General features: G+C 36.9%; 3 protein-coding genes across 4 annotated transcripts; 1 reads left to right on the plus strand and 2 right to left on the minus strand.

Moving 5' to 3' along the window:
* Nucleotides 1-725: 725 nt before the first annotated feature.
* On the minus strand, nt 726-5,391 carry LOC137950813 (uncharacterized). Of its 2 annotated transcripts, none has more exons than XM_068797441.1 (8): nt 4,783-5,391; nt 4,592-4,685; nt 4,421-4,486; nt 2,500-2,673; nt 2,318-2,414; nt 1,272-1,401; nt 1,144-1,189; nt 726-966 (listed from the first exon to the last, which is right to left on the minus strand). In XM_068797441.1, exons 1-6 carry the CDS (start codon nt 5,339-5,341, stop codon nt 1,279-1,281), a joined length of 1,113 nt encoding a protein of 370 aa, XP_068653542.1. In that variant the 5' UTR covers nt 5,342-5,391; the 3' UTR covers nt 726-966; nt 1,144-1,189; nt 1,272-1,278. The 2 variants fall into 2 exon arrangements, with proteins under 2 accessions (XP_068653542.1, XP_068653541.1); XM_068797440.1 differs by having other exon boundaries at nt 1,087-1,189.
* Nucleotides 5,392-5,970: 579 nt separating this feature from the next.
* LOC137950811 (cysteine desulfurase, mitochondrial-like) lies at nt 5,971-13,527 on the plus strand. The gene is made up of 3 exons (XM_068797438.1): nt 5,971-6,032; nt 7,272-7,328; nt 11,758-13,527. The coding sequence occupies exon 3, from the start codon at nt 11,861-11,863 to the stop codon at nt 13,259-13,261; it is 1,401 nt and encodes a 466-aa protein (XP_068653539.1). The 5' UTR covers nt 5,971-6,032; nt 7,272-7,328; nt 11,758-11,860; the 3' UTR covers nt 13,262-13,527.
* Nucleotides 13,528-14,580: 1,053 nt separating this feature from the next.
* LOC137950812 (developmentally-regulated G-protein 2) lies at nt 14,581-21,229 on the minus strand. The gene is made up of 12 exons (XM_068797439.1): nt 21,049-21,229; nt 20,571-20,657; nt 20,285-20,352; nt 20,092-20,168; nt 19,399-19,579; nt 18,250-18,306; nt 17,847-17,921; nt 16,617-16,736; nt 16,250-16,420; nt 15,484-15,597; nt 15,192-15,362; nt 14,581-15,012 (listed from the first exon to the last, which is right to left on the minus strand). Exons 2-12 carry the CDS (start codon nt 20,638-20,640, stop codon nt 14,917-14,919), a joined length of 1,200 nt encoding a protein of 399 aa, XP_068653540.1. The 5' UTR covers nt 20,641-20,657; nt 21,049-21,229; the 3' UTR covers nt 14,581-14,916.

Below are 21,229 nucleotides of genomic sequence, written 5' to 3' on the forward strand. Positions count from 1 at the left end.
ACATTACCTTATAATTTTTATTTTTATTTTTTGTTATTGGTGAAATGTATGAATACATAATCGTCAGGCTACCCAGTTCAACCATGGTCGACTCTGCACTGCTCGAACAGAATCAACTCGCTGCAATACTACCCAAAGTGAGCCCAAAGCAGACTGAGGGAGGGGGTTCAAGAGCCCCAGTTTCTGGAAGTTCAAATAACTGTCGGAACTCGTCAATCTGATTGATCCTATAATTGAAGCTCTTTTCGTGTTCAAATGAAAAAAGTTCCATTAATCTTGTTTGCTTTAGTCAACAACACATCCCAAGATGTAAGCTGAGATTAAAGAAGCTGTCAACAACCCGACTAGTGGTAGGCCCTCCCCTGGCAATGACCAGATAATGGTTTAAATTTTTGAATCAAATTGATTAGTGGAGTTTAAAACTGAATGTTTTTCATCTCTCGCACTATCTCTGCCTCTGTCGTTGGAAAGAACGAAAGGGAAAACAAAACAAAAAAGTGGATGCTTCGGATTCCCTCATTTTCTGAGAACCGTCTCAGGTGCCTCCAGGGTGTGAAGGCTGGTGGACAGCCACAAGAGCGTGTCTGCTGCCGAATATTATTGGGGGGCCACTGCGTTGAACTGCATATCTAGCCCTATCGAAGCTGCTCCACCACCAGCATTGCAAGCCATGGATATTGCTGATGCATACAGAGTAATAAAGACAGTAGAGTAGTACACCAGAAAGACGAACGCGTGAAAGATGCTTATATCTCATAGTAAACATTTTTCAATTGCGTGGCAACTTTGCTGACATTTTATGTTCTATGTTAGATACACTCAAAACTAATGCTTTATGGGCTTCTTGTCAGTATACATAATCATTTATCAAATGGAAAAATCTAACGAACCTAGAAAAACTTGAAAGATGAGGCAGCCACCACCCCAGGGTAAAAGTTTACTCCCGGGCTTTATGAAACTGAAAACCTGTACAAAAAGGAGCATCATATATCAGAACTAGCTCCAAAACTGTATAGGAGAAAGCTGTTCGTTGATCGTCAACATCTACACTTCAAGGTTCAATAAGATGGTATAGTAAACACTTGCCTTGAAAACCATGCTGCAGAAACCTCTCTGTAAATATTTCAATGGCAAATAAATTACCTCTAAAAAGAATTTCGAATTTTTTGGGTATGTCAATAACCTGCAACTGATTGTTAACCGATATGTCAATTTGTGAGGTCTACGCATATAAAAGTAAAAAAATAGATAGAATCATATCTGTTATGAACCTATTCATTAACGAAATTCATCATGAAAATAGTCGTCATCTTCATCATCGTTGAAGATAGCACTATAAAATACATATGGGTGATCAATCATCTCAGCCAGGGTCAATCGCCCATCCTTATCTGCATCAGCCTGAAAAATTAATAAAACAACATGTTAAACATCTGAAACCAAATCAAATCAGAAATGAAGCAGGAGTATGCAAGATAGGCCATAAAGTTCATGAATTGATGAATTTCGAAAAAAAAACCAACCAAAAAAAGAAGAAGCAATCCATCCATTAAATAACAAAAGTTTAAAAGGATCACATGAATCATCTGCTCACAGAAAGTGTCTTCAGGCATTTAAAGCAAGTAGTCACTATGAGATTATATTGAGAAGTCATGCCTGAAGTGGATCAAATCAGTCTGGGATTATTTAGGGAAATCAACGCTCAAAGCATTTAAATTGCACAGGTATGACTTTAGATACAGCAAAGGCCCTTCCCACCTGAAGGTGTGCAGGACTACTGCAGCATATATTTGCATTATCATATTATCAGAGAAATACTCAACTACCTACTTCAACACTAAAGGTGATCACTGCAAATATTTCACAAAAGCACCAAAACAAGGATGTCAAAATTTTAAAACTTCAAAGAAAATGGAGAAACCAATTATTGATCAATTCCATGGCAAATGTGATCATCACTCATTGTAGAATAAGCAAACTAGTCTCCAACTCAAACGTGAGCATACTGTAGATGTTTTCCGACATTACAATAGTTTCATGGAGAAATAATTTGGGAGCCACTGATCAGTCTACTCCTCTTCTAATGTCTGGACATGCTCTGTAAGAATGACTTCCTCAACAGTCAATCCCAACACCAAATCACACAGAATACTACTAAACCTTTAATGCCATCCCAAAGAGCATGGTAAAAGAAGATTAACAACTCATGCAAATGCAGGGATGATGGCTTAGTTTCTCATTCAAAAAAAGGCAAGCTGCTTCAACACCCTTTAAGGCTAATGAGGTCATAGATTAAATTTTCTCTACAAATACTTACCTGTGTTATGACGTAATCTGCTTGCTGTTGTGCATAGTATCGTTCTGTAGGATGAATTTTATCAATAACTGGTAGAAGTTCATCTGGTGACAAATACCTGATCAAAGAAAATGAAAGATACCTAAGAAAAAATTACATCTCCTAAGGAATTCACTGACCATAATTTTAATTTTGTATCATACCCATCCTTGTCATGGTCGAGATCTGAAAACATTTTTTTTGCTGGTGACTCCAAGGAATCACTAGATTGATGTGAAGCATTATAACCATCTTCATCATAGCTTCTTATCAAATCAAAGATTCCATGAAAAAATTCTTGAAAGTTCAATTTCCCATCTTTGTCAGAATCTCTTTCCCTGAAAACAAAAAAGGCAAATGTCTAGATGAAAGTTAACATGCAAGGACAAGATTACAGAAATTCAGTCAGTAAGATTATTTGGACAATAAGAAATTCATCAAAAGAAAGTAACCTGTCTCACTACAGCAAAATTTTATTAATTTTTATTAAACAGAAAGTATAAAATGCTTCAAAGCAAGGTCCACAGACATGGTATAATACGAAGTCTCTGAAAATAGCAGCTCATATGTAACTTAAGACAGTTCAAATAAAAAACATTTAGCCAATGATTTGCATGTTGTCTACATCTCTTATCCCTGTGTAGAATATTATAATGTTAATCAAAGCTACAAAAAATTTATGCTAAAACGATTTCAAATGAACCAATGATCAGAAATACAACTAGATCAAATATGCAGGTCATTTGGCCTCCTAGAAACAAATAAAAAGTTGCAAATAATATATTATATGTTTACCATATCTCACAAACTCGTGGGAGAAAATTGGTTAGTTTCTTTTTTGACAACCTAAGTGACAACAATAGCTGTATCTGTGTGGGTTCATGGCAATGGAATACCCAAGTTCACCGCAAAGCCACTATATTTGGAAGCCGTGCAAGATTGGAAAGGTCATTTTGAGAATCAACAAGGGATATATGACATTTTGAATGAGGTGTCCATATAGAAGAAGGTAAAAACAGAATTATAGATTCGTATGAGAAGCTCTAAAGTTTTCATTAAAATATTAGATACTGAAAGAACCTTAAAAAAAAAAGGATTATAACTCTGGGCATAAAACACAGGAAACTGACATTTCTAAAAGAACCTAAGAGACTCCAGTTTTTTATGGAATGCTCTTAATGCAATTCTTCTACAAAAAGTGTGTCCACGAGAAGCAAGATCAGTAAGCCTTATAACAATGTCCTATAAATGGCTAATTATGGGTATCCCCATACCTAGCAATAGATTAAAGTTAAAGTCAGGTCCAGTCAATCCAAAAATGACTAGTTGAATTTTGGAAGCCTTTTCCCAGAGTACTAAGCACAGGATTTCTCTAAACCTGAATCCATGTGGAACTATTCTAACACTCCCTCTCACGTGTGAGCCTTCTTTATGGCTCCTACATGTGGACAACTTTAGGTAGAGGCCACATATAAGTACCTACTATGATATTACGTTACATTGGGTCCAGGTCCTCTCCAAAATAACTGAAGTTAAAAAGTCCCTTCCCAAGTAATAAGCACAAAAAATTTCTAATCAGGGATCTATGTAGGCATTTTTCTAACAGTAAACATTTTTTTTTTCAAGAAGGTGATACAGAATGTGAGTGTTGGATTAGAATTTTTACCTACCACAACTAATGATTCAGCTAAGTTGTTAGGCGTAGTTGCAGTTATTGTACCAATTTTCTTACTGAAAAGCACTCTTAACCAACATAATTAATAAAAGATAGTAAAGCAAACCGAAAACATCCTGTAAGCAGCCTGCATGAAACTCCCATTACCACAAAGCCCTAAGTTTAAATTTATCAACGGACATAAATTACAACGTTTTTTTTAATCAAAGTGGATAATAAGGTATCATTAATATTTAGATTACATAAGTATTGCATATATCTAAGTTCGTAGAAGATGAAACAGTCAACAGGTCTTTTGCAAAGCGGTGCTTAAACTCGAAGACCACATTACATCTACCATAAATAGATAGTACTTTAATTCAGATTACAGAGCAACCAAAATAAAGAATTCAGAATCATAGCGATCATACCTTACTTCTTCTTTGGCCAACCAGCTAAGTAGCTTGGGGTTCTTGCTGTCAGCTGGGTGCAGAAAGCTGAGAAATTTTCAACGGACGGACGTCAGTGATAACATGCAAACATCGGGAATACAGACAAAAAAAAAAAAAAAAAAAAGAGGAAGAGGAGGAAAGAAAAGTTACTCGTTAAATTCTGTCTTATTTAGGTAGCCATCCCCGTCGACATCTGAGGCATTGAAATGATCTTCTTTCCACCATCCCATATTATCCGAATCATCTGATAGATATCAAGGAATTAGGATCTCAACTTGCAAACATTATATATTGTACAAGTACATGGGAAGAAAGAAAGAATAATGGTGGCAGAATCCCACCGTGAGATCGGCGCGACCAGCTGGGGGCCTCGTACTCGTTAAAGGAGATCAGCATATCGTGATTCTTGTCGTGAGTCTCTATGTCCCTCTCCGTCCTATGCATCACCTCCTTTTCAGCATTCCTCAAATTCCATTCGGTGAGCTCGTCAAGGCTGACGAAATCGTCGGCAGGGTCCAGATCGACCTTAGGGAAAAGCACGATAATCCTCTGAGTGACATTGAAGCGGTCCTCATCGTTGAGGTAATCCTCAGCATCCATGAAATCCTCCCACTCGGGCTGGGACTCGGCGGCGGGCGCGGCCTCGGCCTCGGACAAGAATTCCTTGTGGTGGTCAGCGAAGTACTGCTTCTCCCATTCCTTGTCCTCGCGATGGCGCTCGATTTCGGCAACAAGGGGATCGAAGGGGATCCTCTCGTGCTTGTCGAAGGCGAAGGAGGAGCGGAGCTTGAGGCGGCGGTGGTTTGGGGCTCTGGGCTTCCTGGGGGAGTAGGAGATGAGGATGAGGAAGAAGATGGCTAGGATGACGTAAACAATGGTGGTCGCGGGTCCCTTTCCCATGTCTCCTCTTCTCCGTTCGTGCCTCGCCCTGCTGTGCTCTAGAAGAGCGAGAGAGAGAGAGAGAGAGAGAGAGAGAGGGTTGGAACACCAATTTATAATTTTAATCGATTCAATTTATAAAAACAAAAGGTGTCTTGGGCTGCGAGTCGCGGCCAAATTGAAGTGGGGCCCGGTGTTGTAACATATTGACAGTTTCACCAAAATGAACATGGTTTGCTCGGACTAAAACAAAGCGGGACCCACATGGTGCACGGTGGTGGAAATTTGACATGTGATGGCCGGGGCGTGCGGACCGCTGACCCCGGACCCCGGACCGGATTATTTATCTAAATTTCGATGAGAATTTTGTCATTTAATTTTAGCGGGAAACCTGAAACCATGACAAGAATAGAAAATAGAAATAGAAACGAGTGGATGCCGGGTTGGTTGAATTAGACGGGGCGCTTTGAGACTCAAGCGGATCGAGCCACTTAGAACTCGGATCGGTCGGGATTTGAGTTGGAAGGGTTGTGCACGGGATCCTCCCTCCCTTCTTTAATCTCGATAATCTATTAAGCTGTATCTACGTATTAAACTAAAATTAACGGGTATAAATATCCGCCCTCTTACCCTTTCCCTCTCCTTCCTCTTCTCTTTCTCCAGAGAGTACTCTCCCCGTTCGCTTTTTTTTTTTAAGTCTGCGGCGAACCAGGTAAGAATTCTATCATCTTCTGTACCTATTAACTTTTTTCTACCGTTCAGTTCTCTACCCTTCTCATTCTCTCTTTTTTTCTTCTTAGTTGAACCAGTTAGAACTCTCTCAATCTTCTGTTCCCTATTTACTTCCCCTCTACTATTTCAGTTATCTACGTTTTCTTTTCTTTCTCTTCCCCTAGCTTCTCTTAGCAGACTTCATCGATAAAAATTTCCTCTTTTCTGGGTTTGCCTGATTTTTCGGTATTGAGGTTTACCCAATTTATTCTTGCCTCTATTGTTTTTAAATAGGTCCTAGACTTCCTAGCTGCTACTCTTCATTTTTCTCTTGATGTCTGTTTTGATTTTTTTTAATGATCCATAACGAGAATTACTCCAATATTCTTTCGCTTCTTAAAATTCGTGTCACTTTCGTATAAAAAAATGCTGTTTCTGCAAGTTCTTATTCAGTTTCTTCAATTTCTGTAATTTCACATAGCTTTGCTTCCTAGCTGCTCTTCTTTTCTCTCTTGAGAATACTTTCCCCCTTTTTTTTTTAATGATGCAGAGCGAGAGTTACTCCAATATTCTTTCCCATTTCTTTTTATTTCGTCTTAGTTTCGTTTAAAAAATTGTAGTTTCTGCAATTTCTATAATTTCACGTTACTTATGTTTCGATTTCAGCCTCTGCATAACTATTTAACCACTATTTGTTTTCGAAGTGCTTTCAATATCGCTGCTTTAAAACTATACCTTACTTTTATTATCACATTACTTAAGTGTGATCTTTGGTGAGTGTTCTGCTGCAATCTTTTTTTCCTTATTTTCCTCTTCTTTACTGCAGGTCTCTATTTTACTTTTCTCTTTGCCGTTGGCTTCTATACTGTACAGCGCAAAATAACTAACGCATGTTCCCTGTCTCTGTCTCTCATTCTTTCTCTAAACTTTGGTTTTACCCAAATTTTGATTTATTTTGTACTCTGATTAAAAATTTGAATAACTTTCTACCAAAATAAATAAATAAATAAATTAACCTTTGATCAAGCAATTCCAACATACAGCATATTCAAAGTTAGAAAAACCAGCATACCTTACAAGAAATTAAAAAAATTGTTAAAAAAATTGTTACATATTTCAGTTTTATTTTAGTGTTGTTTGCAATCTGTAATCTTCTGTGAGTATCCTACAGCATAACTTTACTTCTTTGCTTGCTGGCTTCTACTCTACCATCTGACTAGCTAGAGCTGTTTCTGCTCAGATTTGGTACCAAAAAATTTGCACCGACTGCCGTTTCTACACCCAACTCTGACCACCGGTGAGTTTTTTCCTTCATAGAACTATTTTTTCTTTTATAATAACTTGCCTAAATGTGGATTTAAATCTTATTTTGATTTGGGAGCAAGGATTGGCAGCATACACAAATCAACCCAGCATGGGGCATAATAACTAATTCACTCTCTCTCTCTAAACATTGGTTCTACCGAAAGAACAAAAAGGCTCTTAGTTACAAAAAATCCTATAACTCATACATTACAACGCTGATTTGAATGAAACTTGAAACATAAGAGCTCAATGAAATTATCTATCTAACAAAACTATGTTAAGATAAATCAGAATATGGAAAATAACCAAAATACCCTCGGACTAGTATTTTAACAAATGGTACACACCCAATGACAACCAACAACAATGGCATCTGTATGAGGATTGATGAAGGTCTGCGTTTACCGAGTTTGTAAGGTGTCTATCTCATCATACATAACTTTCTTCCACTCAAGTAAAGGCAAAGCTTCTTGCACTTTAGTATGTATAGAAACATTGAACATTGAAGTTTACCTGAATGGTGGAGATAAACTATGGAATTAAACATACTTGGGATATCGAGTAGCAAGTATTTTTTTCTTTCTTTTGGCAATGAAAAGATTCAAATCATCAAAGATAGGATCCACATATTGAATGAAGATGGTCTTAACATATTATTAGAGGGAGCCATATCTGAAGCTAGATGTTGTATCCCACTGCTGGATTGCTGCTTGTTTACCTTTATACATTGATATACCTATGAAGGTTTATCTTGAATAGAAGTGGGAGGTACGGTGGGACTATCAATAACTAGAAGCGTTATAGGAGACTTAGCAGTCACTATCGGAGGAGGCAGAACTCAAATGAGGCATGAAAAAATGGTTTAGTTTCAAAAAGTGTCACATGTGTTGAAATATAAGTTCTTTTGTTAGCAAGATCACAACATTTATAACCTTTTTGAGTATGAGGATAACCAAGGAAAAGACATTATATAGCTCTAGGAAAAAACTTATCATTTTGTGGACCAACGAAATGAATAAAACATAGTGAACTAAACATCGAGGGTGTAACATAAAACAAAGAACAATCTATCTTAAGCACTTGCATAGGAAATTTTCCTCCCAAAACCGAAGATAACATTTTTTTAATCAAGAAACATGATGTGAGAATGACATCTTCCTGATACAACTAGGAGACATTCATCTGGAACAAAAGATTACGTGTTACTTCCAGCAAATGTCGATTTTTATGCTCTACAATTTCATTCTGTTGTGGGGTATACACACATAATAACTAATGAATAATCCCATGAGAAGTACAAAACGAAAAAAACATATAGTTCATGATCTCAAGACCATTATCTGAATGAAAAATACAAATGGAAGCACCAAATTGAGTTTTTATTCATTGAAGAAATTGACAAATATATCGAAACCTTCAAACTTCTCCCTAAGGAGACATGGCCAAATGATTCTAGTACAATCATCTATAAATATTAAAAAATATTAAAAAACCAAACAGGTTGGAAGTCCTACAAGGACCCTAGACATTTGAATGTACTAATTCAAATGGAATTTGATTATGGTTGCTATTCAATGGAAAAGAACTTATATGGTGCTTCCCAAGTTGGCGACATTGAAAAGATAAATTTGAAGGTAAGGTAAGAAGGAACTAATGTAACTTCAAATGAGATGGATGTCCCAGTCCTATGTGCTGCAAATAAGGTGTCATAGTTTGATTGTCTTGAATGGCATCCAAGTAGTATCCTCCTCATATGCAAATGTTGAAGCACACAATGAGAAGGAAAAAATTTAGTAAAACAGTTTAATGACTTAGTGACTTGACTTACTAGCAATAAATTGTGTGGAAACTTATGAACATATAAGACAAAAGACAAAGAAAGCTGATCTGTTGGGTGAACAACCCCTTCACCTATGACAGACAAAGAAGGTCCATCTACAAATCGAACAAAATTACAAGAAGAGGAAGGAGATTAATTAGAGAACAAGGATGATATACTTGACATATGGGCTAATGCCTAGAAATCAATAACCCATGAGGATTGAGGAGACAATTAGCGCATACGTACCTGGTGTAGCTATAGTTATATTGGTTGAGGATGAAGTGTTGGCCACAGTAGGAATAGAAATAGAAGCAATTATAAGTTAACTCAATCGATGAAGAAGTTGTTGATATTCATCTTGGCTAGTGGTAGATCCATGTGCATTTCCAGTGCCTTCAGAGATGGTGACATTGGCTCATACTGGTTTCCCAAATTTACGCCAACACTTTTACAGTTATGGTTGATCGATCACAATGTATACACTTCCTATCTGCATGACTGCGACCTCGACGTCCACCACAACGTCCACCATTATGACCATGTATTCGAACTGCCCCTCTCCTTCTAGATGTCTCAAGACCGAATGGGAAGTGGAGGATATATTAAGGGCAGCAGCATCTGAAGGTTTAGTGTCCCTGCTGGTTTTGGATACAAATGTACTTTCAGCTCTAATCACCCTGTTATAAGCTCTCCCTAGTACTAACATAGTCATCTGCCAACATTTAGAACCTCATACTCAGGTTCATATCCATCCAGAAATCTGGCCACTGGAATCTATTCTTCTCTCTCTCATAATCTGTAGGGTCTTTGGTAAAAGGATGAAGCGCTGTTATTTCCTGCAACACTTCATGCATTTCTTTAAAATACTTTTTGACAGTATTTCCACCCTGCTCATACTAAAGAACTTGACATACAATTCATAGATGTGAGACAGATTTCTCTCTTGATAAAAGATAAGACTCAAAAGTATTCCACATATCTGTAGCAATGTCACAGCTAACTATCTGAGTACTGACATGTTTCTGCATAGAATTTAACAACCAATGTTGAACCTGATGATCCTTTACTTCCCAATCATTAGTTATAATATCAAGAGGATCCTCTCATATATACTTTGCTTTTCTCTTAGCTACTAAATATTTCTTAATAGCATGTGACCAAAACAGATAATTCGAATAATCTTTGTTTCTGTAGACATAGCATTCTTAATTTGAGTGATTACTTCTAGTATCTGCCATAGTGATGTTCAACGACCAGCAACTACGCAGATTACTTTATAAAAAATTCTATTAGAGCCAAGATGGTGTGCACAACTCCTGTGGGGCCCTACTTCACAAAATTCATCTAGGGTTTATAAAAACCCAAATTTGATACTTGGCACCAATTCTTGTAATTAATCAATAACAACACCATATAAGAGTCCAATTAGGTTTGTGCAAACACACTTGTGTCCTAAACTAGGTGAAGCAGGCATAAAACCTCTAGAGTACTTGAGAACTGCTTAGATAGCAACACATATCAGGCATATAATTGATAAATAACTAACCTTTAAGTTTTATCAGCTGAAGCAATTGAAAAGACCAATCTGGAGAGAGGCCGTAGCCCTCAAGAAGGAAGAAACTCTGACTTTAGGCTTTGATTTATGGATTAGAATGCTCTGATACCTTGTAAAATAGATAGATTGGAGAAGAACTAAGAAGAATGAAGAGGAGAGGACTGTGTTGAGCAGCCTACTCAATAGGGAAGAAAAGTCGATCCCCATTCTCCTTTATTAATCTCGCCTAGGTTTACAACTGGACAGAAATGCCCCTTATAAAAGGATTTAGACATCAATGAATAAAAAGAGTTAAAGCAACTGAAAAATTGCAAATTCAACCAGACAACTATAAACTAATAATATGGACAGCCTTGATTACAATGTTACTGAATTAACCACATGAAAATACTGAAATACCCCTAATTTCTAACAATATTTATAATATATTGATAAATTTATATCACTAATACAAAATTGTTTAATTGTATTCTTGTTTTCATATGGAAGATAGCTGCCGTTTATTGCCACAGTATGTTCAACATATGGTCTGCTTCAGGCCATATTTGGGAACTCTGTGGCACAGGATAAAACAACAACTGTCATAGGACATGAAGGTGAACATGAAACAATTAATGAGCCACCACCTCCATTTATGAAGGTTGGCATGATTTTGATAATTTGGATTGGGAATTCTCTTTTTTGGTGACGCCACTGCTAGCATGTGTTTAGATACACATATAAGGGGATTTTGATATTTGTCATCAGATAAGAGTAATTTAGAGGAGGTGATGGATTAGGTAACCTACTGCTAAATGACTAGTAATTGGATGGTTTTGTTTGGCGATGCTTGTTTATTGTGAGTATTTTTTTATGCTTATGTCAGTGGCAGTGTTCCATAGGATGTGGTTTGTTCTTTTCTTCCTGGTTTGTTTCTCAAATTATGTAATAATTATTTAGTCAATTGTTCTACAATGTTGATAGGGTGCCACTTATGTAGACTGTAAATATTCTGTAGACTATCCCTGAATGTATTGATAATATTCCGACTATTTTCTGTGGCAGGATTAATCGACACAGGCTATATTTATAAAAGAAAGTTTAGTTTTTTTGTTAAGTTCAGACTTCAAAGCAGCAGCAGCATTCATTATTGAGTCTGAAAGTCCTGATGGCCACCACAAAGCTGCTTGTATCAAAACTTAGTACATCATGTCTTCGACCATGCTTCTTTCGTTCTTTCTCCGTTGCTGCGTCATATGCAGGTCCTCCCCCAACTGCACCTCCTCCCTTTTCTCCTGAAGTCAACACTTTACCTCCTGATGATGGCACCACTATCTTCATGAAAGGTGTTCAGATTTCTGCTCGACCCATCTATCTCGACATGCAGGCTACAACGCCTGTTGATCCACGTGTCCTTGATGCCATGCTCCCCTACTTGTGCCACCGCTATGGTAATCCTCATTCACGCAATCACCTGTTTGGCTGGGAATCTGATCTTGCTGTAGATGAAGCCCGGAGCCGTATTGCCTCCCTATTCAATGCCTCCCCAAAGGAGATTATATTCACTTCTGGTGCCACAGAGTCCAATAATATCTCAGTCAAGGGAGTTATGCACTTCTACAAGGACAAAAAACGACATGTCATCACATCCCAGACTGAGCACAAGTGTGTACTTGATTCATGTCGCAAACTCCAACAAGAGGGGTTTGATGTCACATACCTTCCTGTGAAGAAAGATGGACTTATTGACCTTGATCAGCTGAATGCAGCCATCCGACCTGACACAGGCCTGGTTTCTATCATGGCTGTTAATAATGAGATTGGTGTAATTCAGCCGTTGGAAGAGATAGGTCAAATTTGCAAAGCACGTAATGTGCCTTTCCACACAGATGCAGCACAAGCTCTGGGGAAAATTCCGCTTGATGTAGAGAAGATGAATATAAGTTTGATGTCCCTTTCTGGTCACAAAATCTATGGTCCAAAAGGGATTGGAGCACTTTACATTCGGAGACGACCGAGGGTACGTGTTGAACCACAGATGAATGGTGGTGGGCAGGAGCGTGGTCTTCGAAGTGGCACTGTACCCACACCATTGGTCGTTGGAATGGGGGCTGCATGTGAATTGGCAATGAAGGAGATGGATTATGATACAAGAAGAATTTGTAAGTTGCAGGAACGCCTTCTGAATGGCATCTGCTCAAAGCTTGATGGTGTTGAGGTCAACGGCTCAATGGAACATAGGTATCCTGGAAATCTGAACTTGTCATTTGCTTATGTGGAAGGGGAGAGTTTGTTGATGGGGTTGAAAGAGGTGGCAGTTTCCAGTGGGAGTGCATGCACTAGTGCCAGCTTGGAGCCATCTTATGTGTTGCGGGCTTTAGGAGTGGAGGAGGATATGGCCCACACGTCCATCAGATATGGGATTGGACGGTTCACAACGGAACGTGAGGTTGACCGAGCTGTGGACCTAACAGTGAAGAATGTGGAGAGGCTGAGGGAGATGAGTCCGTTGTATGAGTTGGTGAAGGAAGGAATTGATCCTAAGTCAATTCAATGGGCACAGCACTGATGGATGATATCTCCTGTTGTTTTATGCTGGTTTCTTCAGTTCGTAAGTTGTTCTTCTTTTTCGTTTGTAGCACTTAATTAAATTTCTGTTGGTTTTTAAATGAGGAGTACTGCAGAGTAATACAGATTATGGTTAATCGCTAGCTGCTTTACAACTGTTCTCTGGAGGTGTATATGTAAATGGCAACTACTCAGTCATGTATGTAAAGAGACCTGACATGAGAAACATTACTAAATTTTCTTCAGAATAAGTGGAGCATCATCTTAGCAAGTTATGTGCAAATGTCATGTAATGCATTTACTTCTTGTGTTTTGATGATTGTGTCATATGTGCAAATGTTGGTTAGTTTATCTTTTGTTTTTGCTGGGAACGTTTGTCTTTTGTGCAAATTAGCTTGAAAATCAATTCCAGGTGAATTTGAAGCTGGTAAACTATGCAGGATGGTTTTGATTTTTATACTTTTTTTTTTTGTTTTTTTTTTTTTTCAACTTTCGTTATTCTATCACTTAGCAACCTGAATCGGGTGGAAATCACTTCCCATCATCTACAGAAGGGTAAATTAGAAGAATAATATCGTTGCAGTAGCATGTGTGTACAATTTCCATAAAATGAAAAACCACAATAAGAGGGATTGTTTCTATCTACACCATGTCTTCCTGCAAAAAAAGTGGAAACAAGGTCAAATAGTAATATCAGATCCATGGTTCTTGTTGTTGTTCGGGTCTCTGTTCCGAATGGAGAACCTCCCCATTCTGAGTTGTTTCAAGATCCTTGATTATTGGCTCTAACTCTTAGAGGACGGCATATTTGGTTTGATTGATCCTCCACCCTGTTTGCCTACGCCCAGTCTTCTTCCAGCATCTTCGAATTGTAGAGCTCTTCCGAAGCCAAGGGGCCATCCTATGAATGACATGATTGGCTCTCTCCATTTGAAGTTTATCTATTTTGGTTGAAAATTTATGTTCATATATTTTATCTTAAATTTTATTATTTATAATTACTTAAACGAAGCTTTAAAAAAAAAAAATTAAGTGCTTTGTTGCGACTCTGAAGAGAATGCAGATTTTCAGATTTGTAACCCGTTTAAGACAGGTTAAGTTTGAATCAACCTGTTCAACGACTTGTTTAGTTTGATCGGAAACAAATCCATCGCTACCCGTATAGTCAAAACCGACTACAGAGGAGTCGCAACGGGACATATGTTGCTCCCAACAGCTTTGAAACCCCATCATTTGCTTTTGGTTCGCTACAGTCAGAAGTGAAAAACAAATCACTGCAACCTAGAATTGGACGATAATATCATCAATAACAACTATAACTGCAGTAACTTCGTTTTTCCATTATGATAACAGTTGGAAATTAACCTGAAAATGAATGTAAAAAACTGCTCTACAAGCATCAATTGTCTCAAAAAGTTTCGATTTCTGCTTGACAATATATAACATACTCACATGCGCTACTTGTTACAAAAACGCATAGGAAGGCTGAAAACCCACAGGTAATTTAAATGATGTATTGAAAGCTTGCTTTTGGAAGATCACCGCAGTAGAGACATTATGTGATTACCAGTTCCTAGAAGCATTCTCATTCTTACTCTTTAGGATTCTTACCACTGCAAGATACCCAAAGTCATGGACACCTTAAGTTTTCAGTCCTCATGTTTTTAAGGGAGCCTTCTTCTCTCTGTCAGATATTCTGGCTGGAGTAGTTGAGTGAGACTTGAACCGGCCTCTTCCACCATCTTCCTTCTCCTGCAGGGAGTTCATTCAAAGCATTATATTTCATCAAATTATATGAAATATAGTACTTTTTTTTTTTTAAACAATGGAAACAGGGACTTGAGACTTGGCAGCATTTAGCCATGGAACATTCAGTCACCGAGAAAGAAAAAGAAAAACATGAAAAAAAAAAAAAAAGGAGAATAACAAACCTTTTTCTTCACTATCTGAACCACGTCTTCATCGTGAAGAACATGAGAAAGCCCACAATGTTGTGGATAGTGCCTCGCACTTATGCCCCAGACCAGCACATACTTCACTTCCTTAATGAGACTACGATGTATATGATTACAGAAGTCTTCAACGGTGCAACCACCTCTGTCCTAATTTATATAAAATATGAACAAATTTATTTCAGGTTTAAGTTAATTGCTGGAAATTGGTTCATATTTCATTCTCCATAATAGTTGAAAAAAAAAAAAAAAAAAAGAATAAGAAATCTACCGCTGAAAGAACTACAGGATCTGAAAAGTCGGGTTGTTGTCCTTGTGGCTTTGTATAAACTCTAACAAGCCCCATTTCCTCCCACATCTTTGCCAGTAATCTATCTAAATTAAGCTGTAGGAAGAAAACAAGTAAATCAACACTCCACACCTTAATATAGAATTTTGAAAATTAGTTGCCTACCATTTCTTTAACTCTTAAGGACAGTCTGGGCCACTATAGAAAAACAAAATGTCAGGAAAATCTTTTTCCTTTTGACCAATTTTCTCATTGAAAGTTTTTTCTATTGGAAAAAATTCCCTTTAACTGTTTTTCTTGCTTTTGTGCCACCAAAAGAAACAATGGAAAATTTAATTATAGTGTTTGTTTCTACACTAAAAACAAAATAAAAATATTGTAAGTAACAAAATAAGAAACTCATAATTTTCTTTAATGCTTCATAGTTTATTTTCCCATGATTTACTAATAGAGCAATATGAAACTCATGATCCTATCCTTTTTAATATTTTTTAAAGGCAAGAGGAATCAAACAAAATAAATTTCTCATCCCCACAAATTGCACAAACACTAGAAATTTTGGTCAAACAGAAAATTTTCTCCTAGGCAATTTTTCTTATGGCTTCCTATTAGCACAAAAAACACCCTTAACATGAAGTTTTAGATAATTCAATCAATCTGCTTTAACATGCCTTGAGTTGTAACCCTATGGAATGTCACATTATATATAATGCAGATCACTTGCATACTCAGGGAAAGTGGAACCCACCTTCAAATTGCAGCTGATAACAATAGAATTCGGCTGTCGGGACAGCTTGTCAACATCATCTATACCAACGACGTCTATTTTGTTATAGACATAGACGCATTTGATGTATTTTCGGTTACCTTCTATAACATCTATAAGGTCATCAACAGTGGCATCCTCACGGAACAACACCTACAGGAAAATAGATGTAATAAATACTGGCTAAGGAACTGATAAAGGTGTTTCAAGGCCAGATCAAATTATGCAATTATGTGTATTACTGTTGCTACTATTATTCATTTCAGTAGTACAAACAAAAAATATTTCTCCAACAATTTGAATAAGAGTGTCCAATATCTGTGCGTGTGCAGGTGGGAGGAAAGACTACCTCTGCATTGTGTATTTTGTACTCGTGTAGGATCTGATAGCAGAGTTTCTCATCCACATGAGTCAAAGCACAAGTGCTGTTGAAGGAAATTCCTCCAGTCTTTTTCTTTTTGAAATATATCTGCCGAGGTACATCCAAGAAAACTTGTTAGATGGACCAGAAGACCTAAACAAATGAAAATAGTTTACAAGATAAACACCTAAACAGTATGGCAAAAAACAGGTCAATGAAGAAATATTCCAATTTTCCCACAGCACTTTCCTTTCCAGATTATAGTAGACGACACCAGCAGCTAAACAGATTTTTTTATTTTTTATTTTTTATTTTTCATTTTTGAGAGCTCTATACAAAAGATTACATTCAGAGAAACTTCCGAGGAGATTAAGACTACAAGAGAGTCTAAAAACAAATAACACTGCATCCAAGCAAGGCAATTAGAAAGAAGAGAAAGCAAAGAGAGAAAAAACTCTTAATCAACTTAATCAATAGGAAGCTAGTTTTCAACAAGATGTTTGGCCGAATATAGATGAAACTATTTAGAAATGGTGAAGAAGGAGTTCTATGATTCTGACTTTAATTTGATGCTATCTAATCCCACATCATTAACGTCTGTGCTGCATGATTAATCTTTGCCACAGAGAAACCAATTCATATTTCCTCAGTCTTTAAAGGGTTTCCTACTAATAGCATGTTTCATAGATCTAAAATTTCATGAACTCAAGGGATTTTACACCATTGAAGATCCTCAAGACTTTTAGTTCTAAATTATGCTCGATATGGATGCAGTAGGAGACAGAAGTCAATATGCAACAACATGAGGTTCTTTCATGTCAGAAATTATATGAGTAGAGAAGCATAAACTTGGATAACCTGAGATGGTCAAACTAAAAAATTAATAGGATTAAACGAAGAGGGAGTGATTAACCCATTTGACAAAAATCAATCTACCCTAAGGTAATTACTATGTAAACCATAAATGTAATGATACTTATACACGAATTTTGCTTAAAACTGCTCCTCTTCATACTGTTCATGAATGAGTAACAAAGATCACATAGAATTGGCAAGGGCCTCTCTTTAAAAATCTCAAATAAAAACATTGTCTGGACTTTATATATTTGCATGCACAAACATAGCCACACATATATTATTTATATCCATTTTCAGCATTACAAATATAGCTATTATAGTTCAAATAGCAATGCTATTTACACTAGGAAATAATCTCACTTGAGGTGGTCTTTTGTTTAAGCGCAAGCCAACAGCCTCCAGCTCTTTAGTCAATATTTGACGGTGACCTTCACTCTGTCAGGACATTCAATTATTAGGAAAAATCTAAGTAGAGAAAATCATGGATGAACAAATGTCAATACTACAAATGCCTAAATAATAAAAAAGATTCAAAAGGAACCAAAATCTGTATCTCCCTTAGAGGTCCATTTTGCTAAACTGAATTATTTGCAGCATTACATAGCAGAGGTCAAAGATATTATCAATGACAGAAAGCCATAATAGGAGCGCTTCAGCAAATATAATCTAGAAAAAAAATAAAGAACAGTTTTATTTATGGTTTGAATTTTAAAAGAAACTATCAAAGCTAAACAGGTAAACTGATTAAGACATGAAGGCTTACTTTTGAGGCATCAAGAACCATCAAGATAATGTCGGACGACTTGGAAACTGCAATCACCTGAGAGAGAACTACAATCAGAAGAAGATTTTGAACTCAAGAAAATCAGAATAAGGAAGATATTACAAGTAAAAAAGAGCACAATTAAATTAAAGTAACATTTTCAGAAAAAAAAATCTAAGTACTCCCAAGTATTGGTTTAAACCTATATATATCTTTGAAAAGACTGGATTCAGAGCACGTCGTATACAAGAATGAATCTTTCCAGTGGACACATAACGTTTGTTAGGTCATTTACTGCAATCATAAGCAAGGCCTCTCCAGGAGAAGTTCTCTCTAAGTCAGATGGCTTCTTTTCTGAAGTTGGTTAAAGATACCCAAGGACGCCAGAAACTTAAAGCGTATTAAATAACACCAGATGTGGCCATTGAGTAAACGCTCAATTCACTGGATGCTTAACATATCTCTGAGGCAGCTTTAGCAGAAAGAAAACAAGAATGAACTGTTAGATGGAGTTATCACCAACAAAAGTGAGAGAAAGCTTTGAAGATGCGGATTGAATTTTGGATCTGTAAGGTTTCTGATATAGGGGTGGTGTTTCGTTCAATTCTGAGCATACAGAGAAATTTTTTATTTATTTACTTTTTTTTTTTTTTTAAATGATGCTACACAGAGAAAATTTTTAATAAGGAAAAAAAAAAGATGCGAGTGATAGTTTCTATCATGGTCCAATAACTATAAACACCACTAATGCATTAAAACCTGATGGTGAAGCAAATAAATACATGCTCCGAACAACCTTTAGTTAACAACCTCCCCTGGAGGTAAACGTGGATCACAAAGACTGGACCTGAGAAGGTTAACAGTGACTTCTCATACAAAAAAGAAATCTAAGAGTACTTACATAGTAAGTGCTTGAAGAATTTTAACAATGAAGAGAGAGAGACAGAGAGAGAGAGAAGTCCAGACAACTTTAGAACAACAGCAAACAGAAAACGGACAAGATAGTAGATAAGAAAGTACTACAGAATGTATGAGACAACAAATTTAGATAATTCATGGTATTCATAACTGAATAAATCAAAACAGGCATCTTAAATATTAGTAACAACAATTGCCACAACAAATACAAAACCACATGAGTCCAATTACCTGTCTACCACGGCCTTTGCCTTCAGAAGCTCCTTCAATAATTCCAGGAAGATCAAGAAGCTGAATTTTAGTATCATTATAATGAATAATCCCCGGAATGCAAGTAAGGGTGGTGAACTCATATGAAGCAGCTTCTGAATGGGTTCCCGTTAATAGAGTCAAAAGTGTTGACTTTCCCACACTACCAACATAAAAACATGCAATTAGAGAAATGAAGTCAGTTGCATAAGCTATAGAACATAAAGGACTGCCTACAAAACTCAAGTTTGAAGATGGTGCAGAATAATGTTCTCATGAAGAACAAGTAAATGCTTGAACTTGGTTCCCAATCCAGTCTGACACTTTGAGCTGGGTTCACTGTGCGCATCTCTCTCCATCAAGTCACTCTAGTTCCCAATGTTTCTTTTTTCTTGTTCTGAATATTGATTGTGCAACACAAAATATACTCCAAAATTCATTGAAACCTAAACCCAAGACCATATAGCAAATAACCCCCAATATGGTCATAGAGACAAAGGCCCAATTAGTATATGCTTTCGTTTTTCTACATGAAATTTTTATATTACATACTTTTCATGTTACTTGTTGGATTAAATGATTATACTTTAATCATAATACAAATGAAAGAGCATGTAATCATGCTCAGCATCATATGGACCCATATAATTTTGTTAAGAGTCTTAGTACATATACCTTGGAAACCCTATTAATGCAACACGACCATGGCCATATTTTGTAACCTCAAAACCATCCCCAGCTCCACTTGAGCCCTGATGCATAAAAACTGGAAATAGCTAACATTACTGCTTCAACAATCACCTGAAAATACTATTAAAGTAACTGTAGTTACAGCAAAAAGAAATGTGAGGACAAGGAGTTCAGGCACCTTTGGAGGCTCCAAAAGTTGTGTCCTTAGCTTTGCTATTTTTGCCTTTAGTTGCCCAAGATGGTACTCTGTCCAGCAGTAAAATAGAAATGAAAAACGTAGGAAATCTTCAGAAATTGAGACAATTGAGATAAAAGCTGATATATCAAAATTTTATTGAGATGAAAGTATTTTGATGAAAGCCGATATATCAAAATTTTGAAGATGATCAAAGTCCCACATTTAACATATGAGAACTAAAACCACGAAACTCATACTAACAGCTGTAGGACTGAGGAAAACGAACCTGTAGCTTTATTTTTCTGCGTTCTGGCCATCTCGGCCTCAATTTCCTTAATCCTTTCAATGATACCCATCTTTCCTTGATATAGCTCTGAAACAAATCACAATCTTTTATGAGAAAAATACATGGTATGAAACAAAAGCTGTTGTGGCTGAAGGAAGAATCAATATATATGGGATTTAATTTTCCAGTTTTCTACTTTCGAAATCGAAGATTGTCAAAATTCTCGATGTATGAACCCCATTATCAAGCGCAACAGGAAATTAAATCAAGAAACCATGAAGCTTAGAATGTTTCATATCTAAAAAAATCGATCAGATTAGCGTAAGCGCGCTGGCACTCTCAAACTGATTGTCAGATAAAAGAGGTAATTCCCAGGCATATATCATAAGGAACTAAAAAAATCCACAAAGGGCCAAGCTAAAAGGAGGCTAGGGTTGGTTACAGTCACTGAGAGAACTATAGATGACAGCAGACAGACCTCGGGAAAATCTCTATCTGCGATTCAATGTCATGTATCGAAGCCTCTGCAATAGACGAACAGCCTGCTGTGGAGCTTGAGAAAAAACCTGGGTCGATGAGAGTGGGAAGCAAAGAAAAGAAAGTTGCGAGATTTCGCAGGACAATGGAGACTAAAACTGCACACAATCAGTAAACAAAGT

The sequence above is a fragment of the Aristolochia californica genome, unplaced genomic scaffold (genome assembly GCF_029961685.1).
Source record: "Aristolochia californica isolate CCGP_79_NKW_82.1479 unplaced genomic scaffold, dmAriCali1.0.hap1 SCAF_14, whole genome shotgun sequence".
Classification (NCBI taxonomy): Eukaryota; Viridiplantae; Streptophyta; class Magnoliopsida; order Piperales; family Aristolochiaceae; genus Aristolochia; species Aristolochia californica.